This window comes from Lampetra fluviatilis, chromosome 59, assembly GCF_964198595.1.
Source record: "Lampetra fluviatilis chromosome 59, kcLamFluv1.1, whole genome shotgun sequence".
In the NCBI taxonomy this organism is placed as follows: Eukaryota; Metazoa; Chordata; class Hyperoartia; order Petromyzontiformes; family Petromyzontidae; genus Lampetra; species Lampetra fluviatilis.
Genome location: NC_136333.1, coordinates 702,576 through 723,261, shown reverse-complemented (window position 1 = coordinate 723,261; position 20,686 = coordinate 702,576). Strand labels below are relative to the sequence as shown.

The window sequence follows — 20,686 nt, the reverse complement described above, 5'->3', positions numbered from 1 at the left end:
CGAGTGCTATACAGTTCACCACCGCCTCGGGTATTATGCGGCCCCGCCTTACCCCTCGCTTCGCTCTGAGCATTTCCGTAAAGTCGGATTTCAGTAAGTCGGGTCTTCCGTAACCTGCCAGTGAACTGAGCGAGTGAGTAAGCGAGTGCTGGATCTCTCTCTCCCTATCGGTCGTGTCTCCCAGGTGGTGGAGGTGCTCATGACGGGGTGCGCTGTGCCCGCCCTTGGCCTGCTCTACCCAGCCACCCCCACTGCGGCGCTGCTCTGCCTCATCCGGTGCGACCGCACGCTGAGCCCGCAGCACGGACACTCCCAGGGGCAGGAGCGGCAGGAGCGGCAGGGGGACGTTCCACCCATCCCCCCGTGCCAGCCTGACGCCCGTGGCGAAGAGTCGCTCCTCGATTGCCTCGAGCGAGCGGGCGGCGGTTCGCAGCCCGACTGGAGGACGTTTCTCTCGGCTGGTACGAGCGGCGGTATTTTGATAACCTTGTTGGTTTTGTTGTCTCTCTTTCTCCAATTGTACTCCCAGTTGTCCTGTCGGCGTCGCGAGGCCGAGAGCCCGACGTGGAACTCTCGCGGGGTTCTGCAACCCTCCGTGTTAGAGAACGGCCCCGTGGGAGCGGATATCACGGAGCGACCTCAAGTTTATAACTATATTTAACATTGTGTTTTTTTGCGCAGTCATCAGTAACCAGGTTTAAAACATCACTACGTAGCCAACTGTGCTAATGGGAGGTGCAGTGTTGAGTCTATGGGCAGTGTTGAGTCTATGGGCAGTGTTGAGTCTATGGGCAGTGTTGAGTCTATGGGCACTTGAGTCTATGGGTAGTGTTAGTTTTTGGGCAGTGTATATGTATGTTGAACTTCTTTCGCATCGTATATAGCCAACCGTGCTAATCAGTGGTGATGGGGGAAGGATAACAAACTAAAACACAAAAAGCAGTTTGAAAGAAATTAGTTTTCAATTGAGACTTGAGAACCCAGTTTAATCACAGCTCAAAAACTGGTGAAACCCAGAGCTTCAATTCACCTGGGTCTGATATTGTCAGTCTGTGTGAATCTGCAGGTCTCTGTCTCAGTCTCCGGGTCCCTAAGCGAGTCTGTGGGGTTTCTCTGTTAGTCGACGGTAACCGGGCAGAGACCATCATCTCACTGCGCTTGATACCCCGGTGTAATCGCTGTGGTAAGGCGGCTGAAAACCCGGATACAAACCCGGGATCCCAGCGTTGCTGGGATCCCGGGTTTGTATTCCGGCAGTTGTCGGTGCTGCTCTGTGCCATGGTGTTGCCATAGCGCCACGGTGGCTGGAAGATGTTAACTACCTCGCCTGGTATACATGCGGTCGTGGGTTCGATCCCGACGGTGACGCCTGCTCTATATTTGGGGTTTGCGTGTCTCCCTCCCTGTGGTGGCGTGGATTTTTCTGCGGGTCCTCCGGTTTTTCCCTCCATGTTTAGAATCAAAATGATGAGTTAAGAGTATTTGGCTTCTATAAATGTCCACATGATAAGCCACTTTCGTTTAGCTATCATAGCCAGGGTCGCTTACCTGGTAAAGTAAAACTTTGTTTATGATGAGCTAATGCCACAGTTCGCCTCCGGTGTCCGACTCTGTCTGCGTGACCGCGTGTGTGTCGGTGCGGGATAACATGTATACTCTCGTCGATATTTCCTTTCGTGCGTCCGTGTTTCTGACTCAGCCACTGACCCCGAGCCCGGGTTGCCAGACTTCTTTGCGGGAGAAGCAGTGGGCGGTGGTGGAGGCGGTGGCGCTTGCGTGGTGGAGGAGCGTTACCCGGAGCTCGCGGGGGCCAGCGGGGCACTGGCGCAGGCGTGCCGGTGAGTGGCCGGCCATCTCGCGCCAGACGGTGCTGGGTTCTGTTCTGTGACCGCCTGTCAGCAGCGTGCCTTTCGACACTTTCACGTGGCCTCAAAGCACGCCTGGCCTGGCACGTGCACCGTAGTAACGTCACCGTCACTTCCTGCCAAATGGCGGGCGTTGGCGTTGGTAGCAGTGGCAGTTTGCGATGGGCGACCGGTGCATTGTGTTTCGGTCGTGATTATTTAACGCGTAGCCATCCCGTCGTGTCTTCAGGTTGCGCCGTGCGTGACGCGCCCATGTGCGCCGTGTGCGTCCTCGCCGTCGCGTGGAGTCAGACTTTCGCCACGCGTGCCCTTGCAGGTCCCTCGCGGCGGCGGCGGTGGCGGCGGAGGCTGCCGGAGGTGTTCCCGCGCGTGGCGATGGCGGCCGCTCCGACCCGGGCAGCGCTGAACTCGCGCTGATGCTCGGCACGCTGTACAGCTCGGCGTGCGAGGAGGAGGGGCAGGGCTCGTTTGAGCGGGGTGAGGAGCAGGGTGAGCGTGAGAGATCCGCATGGCGGCCGTACACCCAGCGGAACGTTTGTCCTGCGATGTGGAGTCCGCTCTCTGGCTTCTCGCTCTTTTCATCGTGTTTGATCCTCTGCAGTGACGCCGCGTGCAGGATGGGAGCAACTGTCGTAACGCGTATTGTTAGTTGTCAAGCGGGTGACAATGCATCGATACAAACTTGACTCTCACGCTCACAATGCATGTGTTGATTCGTACCAAGGTGTTCAAAGTGTGCCGGCGCATGTCCTGGCACCACACACGTGCACTGCCCATCGACTCCGTACTGCACCTCCTATTAGCACGGTTGGCTACGAACGGTGTTAAAAAAGTTAAATATACATACTGCCCATAGACTCAACACTGCCCATAGACTCAACACTACCCATAGACTCAACACTACCCATAGACTCAACACTGCCCATAGACTCAACACTGCACCTCCAATTAGCATGGTTGTCTACGTACGGTACGAAAGAACTTCATCGTACGCACGTACGCACATTGTCCGACTGCAGGTAAGGTGCGCACGCCGGTGCGGCAGAAGCTGAAGACGCAGAACCGCGCGCTGCAGATGGTGAACGTCGCTCGGATCAACGTGCGCTCCCAGCGCTGCCGGGCCGATGCCGACGACGCCGCCGCCGCCGTCCCCCCCCCCGGGCTGCCGCCGCCGCTCTGGCAAGAAGTCGGCGCTCTCCAGGAAGGAGCTCGGTGAGGGATCGCCCTCTCTGCTGGGTGGACGCACGAGGGTGTGGTTTTCTGCGAGGGCGCGAGAGAGAGAGATCGGTACGCACGCGCGTGTGCGTGTGGACCCTGTCGCGCGCTTACCAGCGACCACGGGGAGAACACGCAAACGCCAAATATACAACAGCAGGTGTCAGGGCCGGGATCGAATCCACGACCTCCTGTATAGCGGGCAAGATCGTCAACATCTCCTAGCCACCCGTCTTCCAACTAACTCGGGTCAACCTCAGTCGCGCAGGCGTTGCAAACGTGACAACACGGCGCTAATGTGACAGCGCGGAGAGATGTTTCGTCTGTAATTTTCACGAGTGCGGTGACTGCGGCAGAGCAGGTGCGTGTGCTTTGCTTCTCCTGACCTCACGACTCGCCCCCGCCGGGTGTAGATTTTGAGGACGAGGACGCGATGGCGTCTCGCCTGAGCCAGGACTACGTGCTGCACGTCGCTGACGAGGGCCGGGCGCTGCCGGCGTTCGCCAGCAGCGCCGTCGCCATCGTGTGCCGCTTCCTCAAGGCCCAGGGCGCCAGCGACGTCGAGGTTGGGCGCTCGCACAACGACGAGGGGGAGATTGTGCGGCGGCGCAGCCATCTTGCCGCTTCACCGCTCCTTGCACCGCGGAGTTTGTTTAGAGAAATAGATCTTCTTGGTTCTTTCGGTAAAGTCACGTAGAAGGGAAATAATAAAATAATAAAAATAAAACATAATAAAATAATTCTCACGACGTTTCGGCCACAACGCAAGCAGCCGTCCTCACCTGAGTTTTATTTTTATTATTTTATTACTTCCCTTCTACGTGACTTTACCGAAAGAACCAAGAAGATGAATTTCCTGCAGTCACGAAAGCTTTAAATCGAAAGAGAAATAGATGTTGGTGTCGGTGTCCCAGGCAGCAGCAACAGTTTGTGAGCATCGGGGCCTGCAGAGGCAGTGGTGGAAATTCCACGTTCCTATGGCGGGGGGGCAAGTCTGTCCATAGGACAACCGTCGTTGACTTTATCATCGTCATGATCATTGTCATCGCCATGATCATTGTCATCATTATCGTAATCATCATCCTCATCGTCATCATCATCCTCATCTGTCCCGTGACCTCCTGCTAGCAGGCGTTCAACACTTAACTTGGCCTTAAGGTGCACATAGTCTGGCACAAGCGTCTTGGTGCCGTCACCGCTACTTAGTGGGGAATTGGGTTGATGTTGATGTATGTTTAACGTTTTTCGCACCGTGCATAGCCAACCGTGCTATTCAGAGGTGCGGGGGGAGACAACAACACTAAGCACAAAAAGCAGTTCTAAAGAAATGAGTTTGCGATCTAGACGATGGTTTAAAAGTGCCATAGCTTCCAGTGGCTTCCGAATAGGAAGAGCGTTCCAGACGGCCTCAGAAGCGCGTCCGAAAGCGCCGCGCGATGCACAGTGACCCGTCTTCGTTGCGACGAGTAGCCAAAAGCCGCTGCTGCTGCTGCCGCCGCCGTGAGAATCACCGGAGTTTGCGTGACGATTGGCGCTACCGGCTGCGGCGCGACGTGTGATTTGGCCGAGGCGGTCTCTCTCTCGCTCAGCGCCGGTGCGCCACTCTGCTGCGGGACAAGCTGCTGCGCGACGGGCGGCAGCTCCGGCAGCGGCGCTTGGGGGGCGGCGACGACGGCGGTGTCAGCAGCAGCCCGCGGTCGCGCACCCGAGAGTAAGGAGACTTTAAACTATTCTTTATTTTACCAGGTGTAAGGCCCCACTGAGCTGCTACGTGGCTCCCTTGCAAGAGCAACCTGCCCATCACAAGTGATAGCCCAACGAAAGTGGACTTAGCATCATCATCACGTGGACATTTAGACTGGCAGCCAAATGCTCTTAAACACGTGATGTTGTATTCAAAATGTGGAGGGGAAAAAGCAGAGGACCCAGAGACAAATAACACGCAACCACGGGGAGAACTCTCCCACATCTCCCCTCTCATCTCACTCTACTCCCCTCCACGCACTCTCCTGCCTCTCCCCTCTCGTCTCGCTCTACTCCCCTCCACACACTCTCCTGATTCTCCCCTCTCATCTCACTCCCCTCCACGCACTCTCCTGCCTCTCCCCTCTCGTCTCGCTCTACTCCCCTCCACGCACTCTCCTGCCTCTCCCCTCTCATCTCACTCCCCTCCACATACTCTCCTGCCTCTCCCCTCTCATCTCGCTCTACTCCACTCCACGCACTCTGCTGCCTTTCCCCTCTCATCTCACTTTACTCCCCTCCACGCACTCTCCTGCCTCTCCCCTCTCATCTCGCTCCACTCCCCTCCACGCACTCTCCTGCCTCTCCCCTCTCGTCTCACTCTGCTCCCCTCCACGCACTCTCCTGCCTCTCCCCTCTCATCTCGCTCCACTCCACTCCATGCACTCTCCTGCCTCTCCCCTCTCATCTCACTCCACTCCCCTCCACGCACTCTCCTGCCTCTCCCCTCTCGTCTCGCTCCACTCCCCTCCACGCACTCTCCTGCCTCTCCCCTCTCATCTCGCTCCACTCCACGCACTCTCCTGCCTCTCCCCTCTCGTCTCACTCCACTCCCCTCCACGCACTCTCCTGCCTCTCCCCTCTCGTCTCGCTCCACTCCCCTCCACGCACTCTCCTGCCTCTCCCCTCTCGTCTCGCTCCACTCCCCTCCACGCACTCTCCTGCCTCTCCCCTCTCGTCTCGCTCCACTCCTCTCCACGCACTCTCCTGCCTCTCCCCTCTCGTCTCGCTCCACTCCCCTCCACGCACTCTCCTGCCTCCCTCCTCTCATCTCATTCCACTCCCCTCCACGCACTCTCCTACCTCTCCCCTCTCATCTCACTCCACTCCCCTCCACGCACTCTCCCACATCTCCCCTCTCATCTCACTCTACTCCCCTCCACGCACTCTCCTGCCTCTCCCCTCTCATCTCGCTCTACTCCCCTCCACGCACTATCCTGCCTCTCCCCTCTCATCTCGCTCCACTCCCCTCCACGCACTCTCCTGCCTCTCCCCTCTCATCTCACTCCCCTCCACGCACTCTCCTGCCTCTCCCCTCTCATCTCGCTCCACTCCCCTCCACGCACACTCCTGCCTCTCCCCTCTCATCTCGCTCCACTCCACTCCATGCACTCTCCTGCCTCTCCCCTCTCATCTCGCTCCACTCCACTCCATGCACTCTCCCACATCTCCCCTCTCATCTCGCTCCACTCCCCTCCACGCACTCTCCTGCCTCTCCCCTCTCATCTCACTCCACTCCCCTCCACGCACTCTCCTGCCTCTCCCCTCTCATCTCGCTCCACTCCCCTCCACGCACTCTCCTGCCTCTCCCCTCTCGTCTCGCTCCCCTCCACGCACTATCCTGCCTCTCCCCTCTCATCTCGCTCCACTCCACGCACTCTCCTGCCTCTCCCCTCTCGTCTCGCTCCACTCCCCTCCACGCACTCTCCTGCCTCTCCCCTCTCATCTCGCTCCACTCCCCTCCACGCACTCTCCTGCCTCTCCCCTCTCGTCTCACTCTGCTCCCCTCCACGCACTCTCCTGCCTCTCCCCTCTCATCTCGCTCCACTCCACTCCACGCACTCTCCTGCCTCTCTCCTCTCATCTCACTCCACTCCCCTCCACGCACTTTCCTACCTCTCCCCTCTCATCTCACTCCACTCCCCTCCACGCACTCTCCCACATCTCCCCTCTCATCTCACTCTACTCCCCTCCACGCACTCTCCTGCCTCTCCCCTCTCGTCTCGCTCTACTCCCCTCCACACACTCTCCTGATTCTCCCCTCTCATGCCTTTCTCGCCTCTCATCTCGCTCTACTCCCCTCCACGCACTCTCCTGCCTCTCCCCTCTCATCTCACTCCCCTCCACGCACTCTCCTGCCTCTCCCCTCTCGTCTCGCTCTACTCCCCTCCACGCACTCTCCTGCCTCTCCCCTCTCATCTCGCTCCACTCCACTCCACGCACTCTCCTGCCTCTCCCCTCTCATCTCGCTCCACTCCACTCCACGCACTCTCCTGCCTCTCCCCTCTCATCTCGCTCCACTCCACTCCACGCACTCTCCTGCCTCTCCCCTCTCATCTCACTTTACTCCCCTCCACGCACTCTCCTGCCTCTCCCCTCTCATCTCGCTCCACTCCCCTCCACGCACTCTCCTGCCTCTCCCCTCTCGTCTCACTCTTCTCCCCTCCACGCACTCTCCTGCCTCTCCCCTCTCATCTCGCTCCACTCCCCTCCACGCACTCTCCTGCCTCTCCCCTCTCGTCTCGCTCCCCTCCACGCACTCTCCTGCATCTCCCCTCTCATCTCACTCCACTCCCCTCCACGCACTCTCCTGCCTCTCTCCTCTCGTCTCGCTCCACTCCCCTCCACGCACTCTCCTGCCTCTCCCCTCTCATCTCGCTCCACTCCCCTCCACGCACTCTCCTGCCTCTCCCCTCTCGTCTCACTCCACTCCCCTCCACGCACTCTCCTGCCTCTCCCCTCTCGTCTCACTCCACTCCCATCCACGCACTCTCCTGCCTCTCCCCTCTCGTCTCGCTCCACTCCCCTCCACGCACTCTCCTGCCTCTCCCCTCTCGTCTCACTCCACTCCCCTCCACGCACTCTCCTGCCTCTCCCCTCTCGTCTCGCTCCACTCCCCTCCACGCACTCTCCTGCCTCTCCCCTCTCATCCCGCTCCACTCCCCTCCACGCACTCTCCTGCCTCTCCCCTCTCGTCTCACTCTGCTCCCCCTGCCTCTCCCCTCTCATCTCGCTCCACTCCACTCCATGCACTCTCCTGCCTCTCCCCTCTCATCTCGCTCCACTCCACTCCATGCACTCTCCTGCCTCTCCCCTCTCATCTCGCTCCACTCCACTCCACGCACTCTCCTGCCTCTCCCCTCTCATCTCGCTCCACTCCCCTCCACGCACTCTCCTGCCTCTCCCCTCTCGTCTCGCTCCCCTCCACGCACTATCCTGCCTCTCCCCTCTCATCTCGCTCCACTCCCCTCCACGCACTCTCCTGCCTCTCCCCTCTCATCTCGCTCCACTCCACGCACTCTCCTGCCTCTCCCCTTTCGTCTCGCTCCACTCCCCTCCACGCACTCTCCTGCCTCTCCCCTCTCGTCTCACTCCACTCCCCTCCACGCACTCTCCTGCCTCTCCCCTCTCATCTCGCTCCACTCCACGCACTCTCCTGCCTCTCCCCTCTCGTCTCGCTCCACTCCCCTCCACGCACTCTCCTGCCTCTCCCCTCTCGTCTCGCTCCACTCCCCTCCACGCACTCTCCTGCCTCTCCCCTCTCGTCTCGCTCCACTCCCCTCCACGCACTCTCCTGCCTCTCCCCTCTCGTCTCGCTCCACTCCACGCGTGCTCTGCTCCAGCGACCCAGGCTTCCTGACGAAGTTCTCAGAGCGATGAGCCAGCGCTCCTTAGAACCTGGGTTTGAGTCCAGGTCTTAGCCGAGTCACCAATGACTGCACAAAACACCGCTGTGCTTCTGAATCGGTAAACGCATTGTGATTGTTTCTTCATATCACAACTATATTGGCTGTGCTGGGTGAGGTGTATTTAGGACACGCATTTTACTGATACGATCTGACCCAAAAATCAACTATGAATCAACATTTTACTTGATCATGATGGGACCTCCTTTGCCAGTACCAAAATATGAGAATAGGTTTTCCCCTTTTTTTTGGCAACACAAAACTGAAACCTTTCAGGTCCCATTATGTAGCTGCTCACCCCGAGCTCTCATTACTCTGATAGTGCTTGTCTTTGAGCTGTACGCCTTTTGGCATCCTCTGGTCTGACACTGTTTGAGACTCGGCTCAAAAGAAAACTGTGTCTGGTGTGGACCAGTCAGTTTCAAAGACAATGCATATATTATCAGAGTATGTTTTTTTTGCATTCTGACCACAAATATTGTGGTTAATGCAGACATGATTCCTTGTAAAAGGTTTGAGTTTGGTGTTTTAACATCTTAACACCTGTTTTGTTGCCAGAAAAAAGGGGAAAACCTATTCTCAACATTTTACTTGGTGCTGTGCTCTACTTAGCAAAATTACGATTCAGAAAATGTGTAAGTTTGACTGTCACGATGAATTTTAACCTCGTATGCAGAGTGGTTGGGAAAGGGTTGCCTCTTGCCATGCAGGGCGGGGCGGAGGTCACTTGAAGGTGGCTCCGTGACTTCCACTTTGGCGGCCGTAGCACGGCAGAGAGGCACGCTGCTGTGCGAGAGTTCCCGACGGATTGCTCGTTTTCGCGAAGACGGTGCAATTGGGCTCTGAGTCATCTCGTGTCCCCTCCCAGGTGCTGCCTGCAGTCACTACTGCGCCTCGAAATGCAGGCGCAGTTCCGCTCCCTCGAGTGCGACGACGACAACATTGTGGACGAGGTAACGGTACACCTCCGTGTTGTAGCAGAAGCCTCCGTGTTGTAGCGTAAGTCTCTGTGTTGTAGTGTAAGTCTCTGTGTTGTAGTGTAAGTCTCTGTGTTGTAGAGTAAGTGTCTGTGTTGTAGAGTAAGTGTCTGTGTTGTAGCGTAAGTCTCCGTGTTGTAGTGTAAGTCTGCGTGTTGTAGCGTAAGTCTCTGTGTTGTAGCGTAAGTCTCTGTGTTGTAGAGTAAGTGTCTGTGTTGTAGAGTAAGTGTCTGTGTTGTAGAGTAAGTGTCTGTGTTGTAGCGTAAGTCTCCGTGTTGTAGTGTAAGTCTCTGTGTTGTAGCGTAAGTCTCTGTTGTAGTGTAAGTCTCTGTGTTGTAGTGTAAGTCTCTGTGTTGTAGAGTAAGTGTCTGTGTTGTAGCGTAAGTCTCCGTGTTGTAGTGTAAGTCTGCGTGTTGTAGCGTAAGTCTCTGTGTTGTAGTGTAAGCCTCTTTGTTGAGTGTAAGTCTCTGTGTAGTAGCGTAAGTCTCTGTGTTGTAGAGTAAGTCTCTGTGTTGTAGTGTAAGTCTCTGTGTAGTAGTGCAAGTCTCTGTGTTGTAGTGTAAGTCTCTGTGTTGTAGTGTAAGTGTCTGTGTTGTAGCGTAAGTCTCTGTGTTGTAGTGTAAGTCTCTGTGTTGTAGTGTAAGTCTCTGTGTTGTAGTGTAAGTCTCTGTGTTGTAGCGTAAGTCTCTGTGTTGTAGAGTAAGTCTCTGTGTTGTAGTGTAAGTCTCTGTGTTGTAGTGTAAGTCTCTGTGTTGAGTGTAAGCCTCTTTGTTGAGTGTAAGTCTCTGTGTAGTAGTGTAAGTCTCTGTGTTGAGTGTAAGCCTGCGTGTTGTAGCGTAAGTCTCTGTGTTGTAGTGTAAGTCTCTGTGTTGAGTGTAAGCCTGCGTGTAGTAGCGTAAGTCTCTGTGTAGTAGTGTAAGTCTCTGTGTTGAGTGTAAGCCTGCGTGTAGTAGCGTAAGTCTCTGTGTTGTAGTGTAAGTCTCTGTGTTGTAGTGTAAGTCTCTGTGTTGTAGCGTAAGTCTCTGTGTTGTAGTGTAAGTCTGCGTGTTGTAGTGTAAGTCTCTGTGTTGTAGTGTAAGTCTGCGTGTTGTAGTGTAAGTCTCTGTGTTGTAGTGTAAGTCTGCGTGTTGTAGTGTATGTCTCTGTGTTGTAGTGTAAGTCTCTGTGTTGTAGTGTAAGTCTCTGTGTTGTAGTGTAAGTCTCTGTGTTGTAGTGTAAGTCTGCGTGTTGTAGTGTAAGTCTCTGTGTTGTAGTGTAAGCCTCTTTGTTGAGTGTAAGTCTCTGTGTTGTAGTGTAAGTCTCTGTGTTGTAGTGTAAGTCTGCGTGTTGTAGTGTAAGTCTCTGTGTTGTAGTGTAAGCCTCTTTGTTGAGTGTAAGTCTCTGTGTTGTAGTGTAAGTCTCTGTGTTGTAGTGTAAGTCTCCGTGTTGTAGTGTAAGTCTCTGTGTTGTAGTGTAAATCTCTGTGTTGTAGTGTAAGTCTCTGTGTTGTAGTGTAAGTCTCTGTGTTGTAGTGTAAGTCTCTGTGTTGTAGTGTAAGTGTCTGTGTTGTAGCGTAAGTCTCTGTGTTGTAGTGTAAGTCTCTGTGTTGTAGTGTAAGTCTCTGTGTTGTAGTGTAAGTCTCTGTGTTGTAGTGTAAGTCTCTGTGTTGTAGCGTAAGTCTCCGTGTTGTAGTGTAAGTCTCCGTGTTGTAGTGTAAGTCTCCGTGTTGTAGTGTAAGCCTCCGTGTTGTAGTGTAAGCCTCCGTGTTGTAGTGTAAGTCTCCGTGTTGTAGTGTAAGTCTCCGTGTTGTAGTGTAAGCCTCCGTGTTGTAGTGTAAGCCTCCGTGTTGTAGTGTAAGTCTCTGTGTAGTAGCGTAAGTCTCTGTGTTGTAGTGTAAGTCTCCGTGTTGTAGTGTAAGTCTCCGTGTTGTAGCGTAAGTCTCTGTGTTGTAGTGTAAGTCTCCGTGTTGTAGTGTAAGTCTCTGTGTAGTAGCGTAAGTCTCTGTGTTGTAGTGTAAGTCTCCGTGTTGTAGCGTAAGTCTGCGTGTTGTAGTGTAAGTCTCCGTGTTGTAGTGTAAGTCTCTGTGTTGTAGCATAAGTCTGCGTGTTGTAGTGTAAGTCTCCGTGTTGTAGTGTAAGTCTCCGTGTTGTAGCGTAAGTCTCCGTGTTGTAGTGTAAGTCTCCGTGTTGTAGTGTAAGTCTCTGTGTTGTAGTGTAAGTCTCCGTGTTGTAGTGTAAGTCTGCGTGTTGTAGTGTAAGTCTGCGTGTTGTAGTGTAAGTCTCCGTGTTGTAGCGTAAGTCTCTGTGTTGTAGTGTAAGTCTCCGTGTTGTAGTGTAAGTCTCCGTGTTGTAGTGTAAGTCTCTGTGTTGTAGTGTAAGTCTGCGTGTTGTAGTGTAAGTCTCCGTGTTGTAGTGTATGTCTCTGTGTTGTAGTGTAAGTCTCTGTGTTGTAGTGTAAGTCTCCGTGTTGTAGTGTAAGTCTCCGTGTTGTAGTGTAAGTCTCCGTGTTGTAGTGTAAGCCTCCGTGTTGTAGTGTAAGTCTCTGTGTTGTAGTGTAAGTCTCTGTGTTGTAGTGTAAGTCTCCGTGTTGTAGTGTAAGTCTCCGTGTTGTAGTGTAAGTCTCCGTGTTGTAGCGTAAGTCTCCGTGTTGTAGTGTAAGTCTCTGTGTTGTAGTGTAAGTCTCCGTGTTGTAGTGTAAGTCTCCGTGTTGTAGTGTAAGCCTCCGTGTTGTAGTGTAAGTCTCTGTGTTGTAGTGTAAGTCTCTGTGTTGTAGTGTAAGTCTCCGTGTTGTAGTGTAAGTCTCCGTGTTGTAGTGTAAGTCTCCGTGTTGTAGTGTAAGTCTCCGTGTTGTAGTGTAAGTCTCTGTGTTGTAGTGTAAGTCTCTGTGTTGTAGTGTAAGCCTCCGTGTTGTAGTGTAAGTCTCCGTGTTGTAGTGTAAGTCTCCGTGTTGTAGTGTAAGTCTCCGTGTTGTAGCGTAAGTCTCCGTGTTGTAGTGTAAGTCTCCGTGTTGTAGTGTAAGTCTCCGTGTTGTAGTGTAAGTCTCTGTGTTGTAGTGTAAGTCTCTGTGTTGTAGTGTAAGTCTCCGTGTTGTAGTGTAAGTCTCCGTGTTGTAGTGTAAGTCTCCGTGTTGTAGTGTAAGTCTCCGTGTTGTAGTGTAAGTCTCTGTGTTGTAGCGTAAGTCTCTGTGTAGTAGTGTAAGTCTCCGTGTTGTAGTGTAAGTCTCTGTGTTGTAGTGTAAGTCTCCGTGTTGTAGTGTAAGCCTCCGGGTAGCCGTGTAAGGCTCCAACATGTGAAAACCTACACCGCAAATTACTCTGGAACCTTTAACACGTAGGCTTTCGCGACCAATATCATCCATAAGAGCTTTCTTTTTTGGGAACGAAACAGATGGACTTCTCCACAAATCTGGCTGTCGGCTGATGAAGCTAGTTGTAATTACTGGCGAAGCGTCGTAAATGTTGTGCCTTGGCTCTCTAACACACCGGTGTGCTGTACTAGTGACGAATTGGCACGTTCTGTTGACGTGATAACCCTTACTAGTTGGCTGTGTCGGGTGGTGGCGGGTTTAACGACACATTTATATATTTATGCGATCTAACCCAAAACAAAGACTCTTATGGATGATTGTAACCTACCCAGCAATTGTCGCTCCCCTCCTGAGAAGACTTGAGAGGTCCCCCCTGAGAAGACCCACGGGCCTCCGTGAGGCTCTCCTGTGTACACGAGGGATGGGCTCCAGCTAAGGCTTCACTTGTGGTGTCGTTGCTTTGGAGAACGATGATTACCGCATTGATGCCGTTGATCGTGGTTTCTAACTTAACACTTTCACGTTCTGACGACGTATGCGTGCGTCATCAGTTTTTCTTACAATTCCCTGCCACCTTCAAGGAGTCTTACAGAATCGTAAGAAAAACTAAAATAACTTTATCGGTACCGAGGCTTCCGCAAGGCCACTCAGGAGGGGGCACGCGTGGCACAGTTTTGGCGCCAGCTATTGTGGAGTGACGGCGGCCGTGTCGCGACGGTTCTCTGCGGTGAGTAACGGCGCTCTGCATGCGTCCCTTGAAATGAAAATTGATGCCGAGCCGCTGGTGCGTTACGAGATTCGGCGGTGAACGGGGGGACGCCCACCCCACCCCACCATCCTGCAACTTGCTGGACGTCGTCGCGACGGGGGAAAGGGCGTGAAACGGTGCGGTCCGCGCGAAGTCCGCCCCCCGCCTTCCAAGCCTTCACCTCGCGTCTCTCCTAACGAGCGTTGTGCGGCCGCGTGCAGGTGACCGACTTGCTGAGAACGATCTCGCTCACGATGGACCCTGGCTTCCTCAACAAGTTCCTGAGCGAGGAGGTCCTGGATCGGTGAGGGTTCGCTCCCACCCCCGGCTGGGGTCGCCGGTGAATCGTCTCCGGACGAGGCGGCGACGCTCGTCGTGGATCGGAATCGGAATCGTGGTTTATACCGCAGCAGGAGGAGGAATCCGATGAACTATGAAGCTTTATTTTTTCACACGTGTCCAGTTAGGGGCACGGAGTCATATTGTTACAACAACAAACAACACGATAGTCGTGCAAAGCACTGGAAAGGCAAACATTTCACCCAAACACATCCAAATGAAACTCAACCATCCCCATCTTACCAGGCAAAGGCCAGTGAGGTATTAACTTGTCTTTCAGAAGCGACCTGGCCATAAATGATAGCTCAACTAAGTGGTCAATCATTTGGACATTTATAGCACCAAAATAATCTAAAACATCGGCACTGGGAAGACAAAGGCGGCTGGGCTTGGGGTTGGCCACTCCGCCCCTCCCCCATCGTGTGTCGTACCGGCCTTCATAGGTGCTGGCTAACAGCGCTTAACCCCGACACCCTGTTTAAGGCTATATGGGGGATCTTTGTCTTGGTGAATGCATGCACCTAGCCCAGTACCGGTTCCAACTTCTTGACGTGGTCAATATCAGTGAAGTATGAGACAACCGTGTGAAGAAGGGAGGCTCATTCAATTAACTTCGTATTAGCTGTATACAGACAGTCCCCGAGATACGAACGAACATCCACACTCGCGTACAACCACACTCACGAACATCCACACTGACGAACATACGCACTCTATTATGAAAGTGGCTTGTCATGTGGAAATTGTAGTAGCAGCCAAATACTCTAAACGCGTGGTGGACCTGGAGAAAAATCCACGCGACCACAGGGAGAGAGAGACACACAAACTCCAAATATACAGCAGCAGGCGTCAGGGTCAGGATCGAACCCACGAGCTTCTGTATACCAGGTGAGGTAGTTAACATCTCCTAGCCACCGCCACTCCCGTAGCCCAGTGGCTCAGCGGAAGAGCTCGCAATGGGGAAGGTCAACGAGTTAAAATCCTGGTCAGGGGGTTGAGACTTAGCCCATCATCTCTCTGTGGTCGATAAAAGAGGTACCACTTTGTGGGGAAGTCGATGGGTGTTGTGCTATGGATTCCACCACTGCCTCTGCAGGGCTGTGAACAGGAGGTGAGCGCCACTGCCTCGCTGCTCGTCTGAGCAGGGGGAAATCGCCGACCCTCGGTTTCGTGAACTGTTGCCCTCCCGTCCGATTGGCTGCAATGAATTTCTACTTGATGCTGAGCCACTTTTGTTGAGCTGTCGTTCGTGATAGCCAGGTCGCTTGTGAAAAAGAGCTGTATAGCTCGGTAGGCCGCACCTGGTAAAATAAAATAAAAATTAAATTTTGTCGATGGTATAGAGAGGCCTTCATCCAGCAGCAGATATACCACGAATCGTGCATTTTGAGGAGGGGTCTAAGAACCACTCCTGTGGCTCAATGTGGGCCTTACCTGGTTAAAACAAAACAAGTTTCAGTTTGTCCTCGCCGTGAGAGAAGTCGCCGCCGACTGCCGACCCGTCCCCGTAGGTTCGCGAGCCGCGTCCCCAGGGTGCTGGGAGCCCTCTACTCCAACCTGGGGCAGGATGTCCCCCGCAGCCTCCGCCAGATGCTGCCGGACGACTTCTTCAGCGAGGACTCGCCCTCGCAGGAGGACGAGGACGACGATGACGGAGGAGCGGCGCCGGCGAGTGGCGGCGGCGCCGGGGATCTTTCCGTGTCGTCGTCGCACCGCAGCGAGATCGGCGAGCGCCGGAGTCGCAGGTAGGAGCCGGCTTCTCCCGGACTTCTCGGCCGCGCCTGCGGGCGACGCCCCCCCCCGCCCCTCTGGTTCCGGTCACCCCTTAAACTAAATAGTGTTTTACTTTCCCAGGTAAGGCCCACTGAGATGTATAGCTCTTTTCAGAAGGGACCCGGCAATCACAAATTATAGCTCAATGAAGCGACTTGTCATCATCACGGGGAAATTTATTGGAGCAGCCAAATACTCTAAACGCGTGACATTCATTCTAAATGTGGAGGGAAAAACCGGGGGACATGGAGATTAATCCACGCGACCACATGGAGAGAGAGAGAGACATGCAAACACAAATATACAGCAGCAGCAGGCGTCAGGGTCGGAATGGAACCCACTGCCTCCTGCATACCGGGCGAGGGAGTTAACATTTCGCCACTGCAAGTCAGTGGAAGGAGTATTGGCCCAAACGTGTCCCACCGCTGAAGAATCCATCGCTTGCAATTTATTGTCTTGAGCCTCCGTGAGGCTGTCCCGGGTAAATGAGCGGAGTGGATGGTGATGATGACGGCAATATGAGGTTGTTTCGTCGCGTGCGAGTTGAGTGTGCGGTACCGCATGTGCGGTACCGCATGTGCGGACGTTAGCACACGCCGCGCTCCGAGCCCGACCACCCGGGTTCGATTCCCGCTCACGGCCACCAACACAGGTGACGATTATCTGAACCGGTCCTGGGGGCCTCTCCCCTAGGTCGACTCGGCCTCAAATGTTAGTACCTGGCGCGATGTGTAAAACATCGCCAGCGGTGTTGGCCGCCCACCCCCATGGTACGCCCGCTAATGGCACTTGACCCCACGGTGTGTTGGGGCTGCGAGAGGGGATCTTTGTCTCTCTTTGCCGACTGTGTCCTCCTCTTCTGGGTTTGGCCGCAGCCGGGTGCTGGTGCGACACCCCAGCGTGTGCGAGGCGGTGCAGAGCCGGCGCCAGATCGAGGTGCCGAGCCGCGCGGTGAGGAAGGTGAGCACCGCCCGCTTGCACACCTCATCCTCACCACCATCATCACCACCCTCCTCACCATCATCACCCTCCTCACCCTCATCGCCCTACTCACCATCACCACCATCATCACTCTCCTCACCATCATCACCCTCCTCACCACCGTCATCACCCTCCTCACCATCACCACCATCACCACCATCATCACCCTACTCACCATCACCACCATCATCACTCTCCTCACCATCATCACCCTCCTCACCATCATCACCCTCCTCACCATCATCACCCTCCTCACCCTCATCGCCCTACTCACCATCACCACCATCATCACTCTCCTCACCATCATAACTCTCCTCACCATCATCACCATCATCACCACCGTCATCACCCTCCTCACCATCACCATCATCACCACCGTCATCACCCTCCTCACCATCACCACCATCACCACCATCATCACCCTCCTCACCATCATCACCCTCCTCACCACCATCACCCTCCTCACCACCATCATCACCACCCACCTCACCATCATCACCCTACACATAATCACCACCCTCCTCACCATCACCACCATCATCACCCTCCTCACCATCACCACCCTACACACCATCACCACCATCATCACGCTTCTCACCATCACCACCATCATCACACTCCACACCATCACCACCCTACTCACCATCACCACCATCATCACACTCATCATCATCACCCTCCTCACCATCACCCTCCTCACCACCACCCTACTCACCGTGACCACCCTACTCACCATCACCACCATCATCACACTCCTCATCATCATCACCCTCCTCACCATCACCCTCCTCACCACCACCCTACTCACCGTGACCACCCTACTCACCATCACTACCATCACCACCATCATCACCACCATCATCACTCTCCTCACCATCATCACCATCATCACCCTACTCATCATCATTACCATCATCCTACTCACCATCACCACACTACTCACCATCACCACCCTCCTCACCATCATCACCCTCCTCACCATCATCACCCTACTCACCATCATTACCATCATCCTACTCACCATCACCACCATTACCCATCCCACCATCATCACCTAGCTCGCAATCATCACCTCGCACGGTTGGCTACGTACTGTGCGAAAGAAGTTCAACACACACACGAACATTCTAATGTCGTTAAAACAGGGACCGCCTGTATTTGTGTTGCACTGTGATGATGGTGTTGACAATGTGGATGATGATTACGATGATGATGATGACAGTGCTTTTGACAACAATGTTGCTGACGACGACAATCCTGGTGATGACACTGGTGATGACGGGACACTGGTGATGACGGTACGCTGGTGATGACGGTACGCTGGTGATGACGGTACGCTGGTGATGACGGTCCGCTGGTGATGACGGTACGCTGGTGATGACGGTACGCTGGTGATGACGGTCCGCTGGTGATGACGGTACGCTGGTGATGACGGTCCGCTGGTGATGACTGTACGCTGATGATGACGGTACGCTGGTGATGACGGTACGCTGGTGATGACGGTACGCTGGTGGTGACTGTGGTGATGACGGAGTGCTGAGCGATGTCCCCGTCTTTGCGAGCAGGAGAGATCGCTCCGGAGTGGCTCATCCGTCTCATCCGCCCCGGTCCCCACCGCTCCGGACGCAGCGAAGGCCGAGACATCCGAAGGTGAAGAGCCGCCCTCATCAGTCGCTCTCTCTGCCGTTGTTAACTCATCCCCCGTGAACTCATCCCCCCATGAACTCATCCCCCCATGAACTCATCCCCCGTGAACTCATCCCCCCATGAACTCATCCCCCCATGAACTCATCCCCCGTGAACTCATCCCCCCATGAACTCATCCCCCCGTGAACTCATCCCCCGTGAACTCATCCCCCCATGAACTCATCCCCCCGTGAACTCATCCCCCCATGAACTCATCCCCCCATGAACTCATCCCCCGTGAACTCATCCCCCCATGAACTCATCCCCCGTGAACTCATCCCCCCATGAACTCATCCCCCCATGAACTCATCCCCCGTGAACTCATCCCCCCATGAACTCATCCCCCCATGAACTCATCCCCCGTGAACTCATCCCCCCGTGAACTCATCCCCCCATGAACTCATCCCCCCATGAACTCATCCCCCATGAACTCATCCCCCGTGAACTCATCCCCCCATGAACTCATCCCCCGTGAACTCATCCCCCCATGAACTCATCCCCCATGAACTCATCCCCCCGTGAACTCATCCCCCCATGAACTCATCCCCCATGAACTCATCCCCCCGTGAACTCATCCCCCCGTGAACTCATCCCCCCATGAACTCATCCCCCGTGAACTCATCCCCCCATGAACTCATCCCCCGTGAACTCATCCCCCCATGAACTCATCCCCCATGAACTCATCCCCCCGTGAACTCATCCCCCCATGAACTCATCCCCCCATGAACTCATCCCCCCATGAACTCATCCCCCCATGAACTCATCCCCCATGAACTCATCCCCCCGTGAACTCATCCCCCCATGAACTCATCCCCCCGTGAACTCATCCCCCATGAACTCATCCCCCATGAACTCATCCCCCCGTGAACTCATCCCCCCATGAACTCATCCCCCCGTGAACTCATCCCCCCGTGAACTCATCCCCCCATGAACTCATCCCCCCGTGAACTCATCCCCCCATGAACTCATCCCCCATGAACTCATCCCCCCGTGAACTCATCCCCCCATGAACTCATCCCCCGTGAACTCATCCCCCCATGAACTCATCCCCCGTGAACTCATCCCCCCATGAACTCATCCCCCCATGAACTCATCCCCCCGTGAACTCATCCCCCCATGAACTCATCCCCCGTGAACTCATCCCCCCATGAACTCATCCCCCCATGAACTCATCCCCCCGTGAACTCATCCCCCATGAACTCATCCCCCGTGAACTCATTCTCCGTTCACTAAACCCCTCGTTCACTAAACCCCTCGTTCACTAATTCCCAGTTCACCTCATCGTGACGCTCGGCGGAGCCGCCGGTGCGGGTGGTTTGCCGTGCGGCTGTCCACCCCCGCTCCCCCCCCCCCCCCACCACGGCGAGGCTGACGTGGCCGCGTCTCACTCGCTCTCTCGCCAGATGTCACCACCAAGGTGCGCAGGAGTCTGTTCAGCCGGGAGCTCAGCTCGCCGGGGCGCAAGCGGCCGCGCTCCCAGCAGCAGCACGGACGCCCCGGCTCCTCGAGAGGTAACGTACGGGTCGTCGGTGATGCCTACCCCAATTGTACGTTAACATTTAAACTTGTTTGAGCGGGGCGGGCGATTGAACCTGACCGGACAGCAGAGTTCGAAAGAAGAGAACCGCAGCCCATGTTCCTTAAAGTTCGGTTTGAGCAGCGCGAGTTGAGGGGGTCGTGGGATTGGTGGAGGGAGAGGGAGAGCCCAGGAACATGGGAGATGGTTGGGATGAGAGCTCAACCCTCTCCTGTAGCGATGGTGTACGTGGAGTTCTTCCGATTCCGTTCCGATGTACACGTGTGCGTCATCGTAACGGCTCCCACAAGGCCATGCTGGAGGGCGTGTGGCACAGTTTGGCGCTGACTATCGTAGTGTGGCGGTTGTGTCACTACGGTTCTCTACGATGATTAACAACGTCTTTAAAAACAACGGGGCATGACTACGCCTCTAAATAAAATGAACACCAAACCGCTCGCACATTCCGAGACACAGCGGTGACCGCCACCCTGCAACTTAGTCATCTCGGAACGGGAGAGGATTCAAAGGCCCCGGCGGTGGTGGCTACGCACGTGGCCTGGAATCCAGCGTTGCGGATATACCCCGGTAATAACCAGGGCGGCCTGCCGGATTAGAACCACGAACCTCTGCAACAAATGACACGCCCCCGCGTGCATGCGTGCGTGCGTGCGTGTGTGCGTGCGTGCGTGTGTGTGTGTGCGTGCGTGTGTGTGTGTGCTACCCTGTGTGTGGGGGGAGCCGTAGTGTAGCGGTTCGTGCGCTGTGCTACAAACTCTGTGACTCGAGTTGGATACCTGCTCACGGCCGACACTGGTGATGATGAGATGAACTGTTCCTGGGCCTGACCTAGGTCGACTCGGCCTCAATTG

The 20,686-nt window shown here is 54.9% G+C and overlaps 1 protein-coding gene across 2 annotated transcripts in view; it reads left to right on the top strand.

The window, feature by feature from the left end:
• The first annotated feature begins 2,904 nt into the window (after positions 1 to 2,904).
• The window catches only part of TICRR (TOPBP1 interacting checkpoint and replication regulator), a 33,506-nt gene continuing 15,724 nt past the window's right edge, over positions 2,905 to 20,686 (top strand). For both annotated transcript variants that reach the window (XM_078880778.1, XM_078880777.1), the window contains exons 1-9: positions 2,905 to 3,077; positions 3,494 to 3,645; positions 4,670 to 4,791; positions 9,378 to 9,462; positions 13,741 to 13,823; positions 15,370 to 15,603; positions 16,507 to 16,591; positions 18,178 to 18,262; positions 19,702 to 19,809. In XM_078880778.1, the coding sequence (XP_078736904.1) occupies positions 2,990 to 3,077; positions 3,494 to 3,645; positions 4,670 to 4,791; positions 9,378 to 9,462; positions 13,741 to 13,823; positions 15,370 to 15,603; positions 16,507 to 16,591; positions 18,178 to 18,262; positions 19,702 to 19,809 (1,042 nt within the window). In that variant the 5' untranslated portion in view covers positions 2,905 to 2,989. The remainder of the gene's footprint in view (positions 3,078 to 3,493; positions 3,646 to 4,669; positions 4,792 to 9,377; positions 9,463 to 13,740; positions 13,824 to 15,369; positions 15,604 to 16,506; positions 16,592 to 18,177; positions 18,263 to 19,701; positions 19,810 to 20,686) is intronic.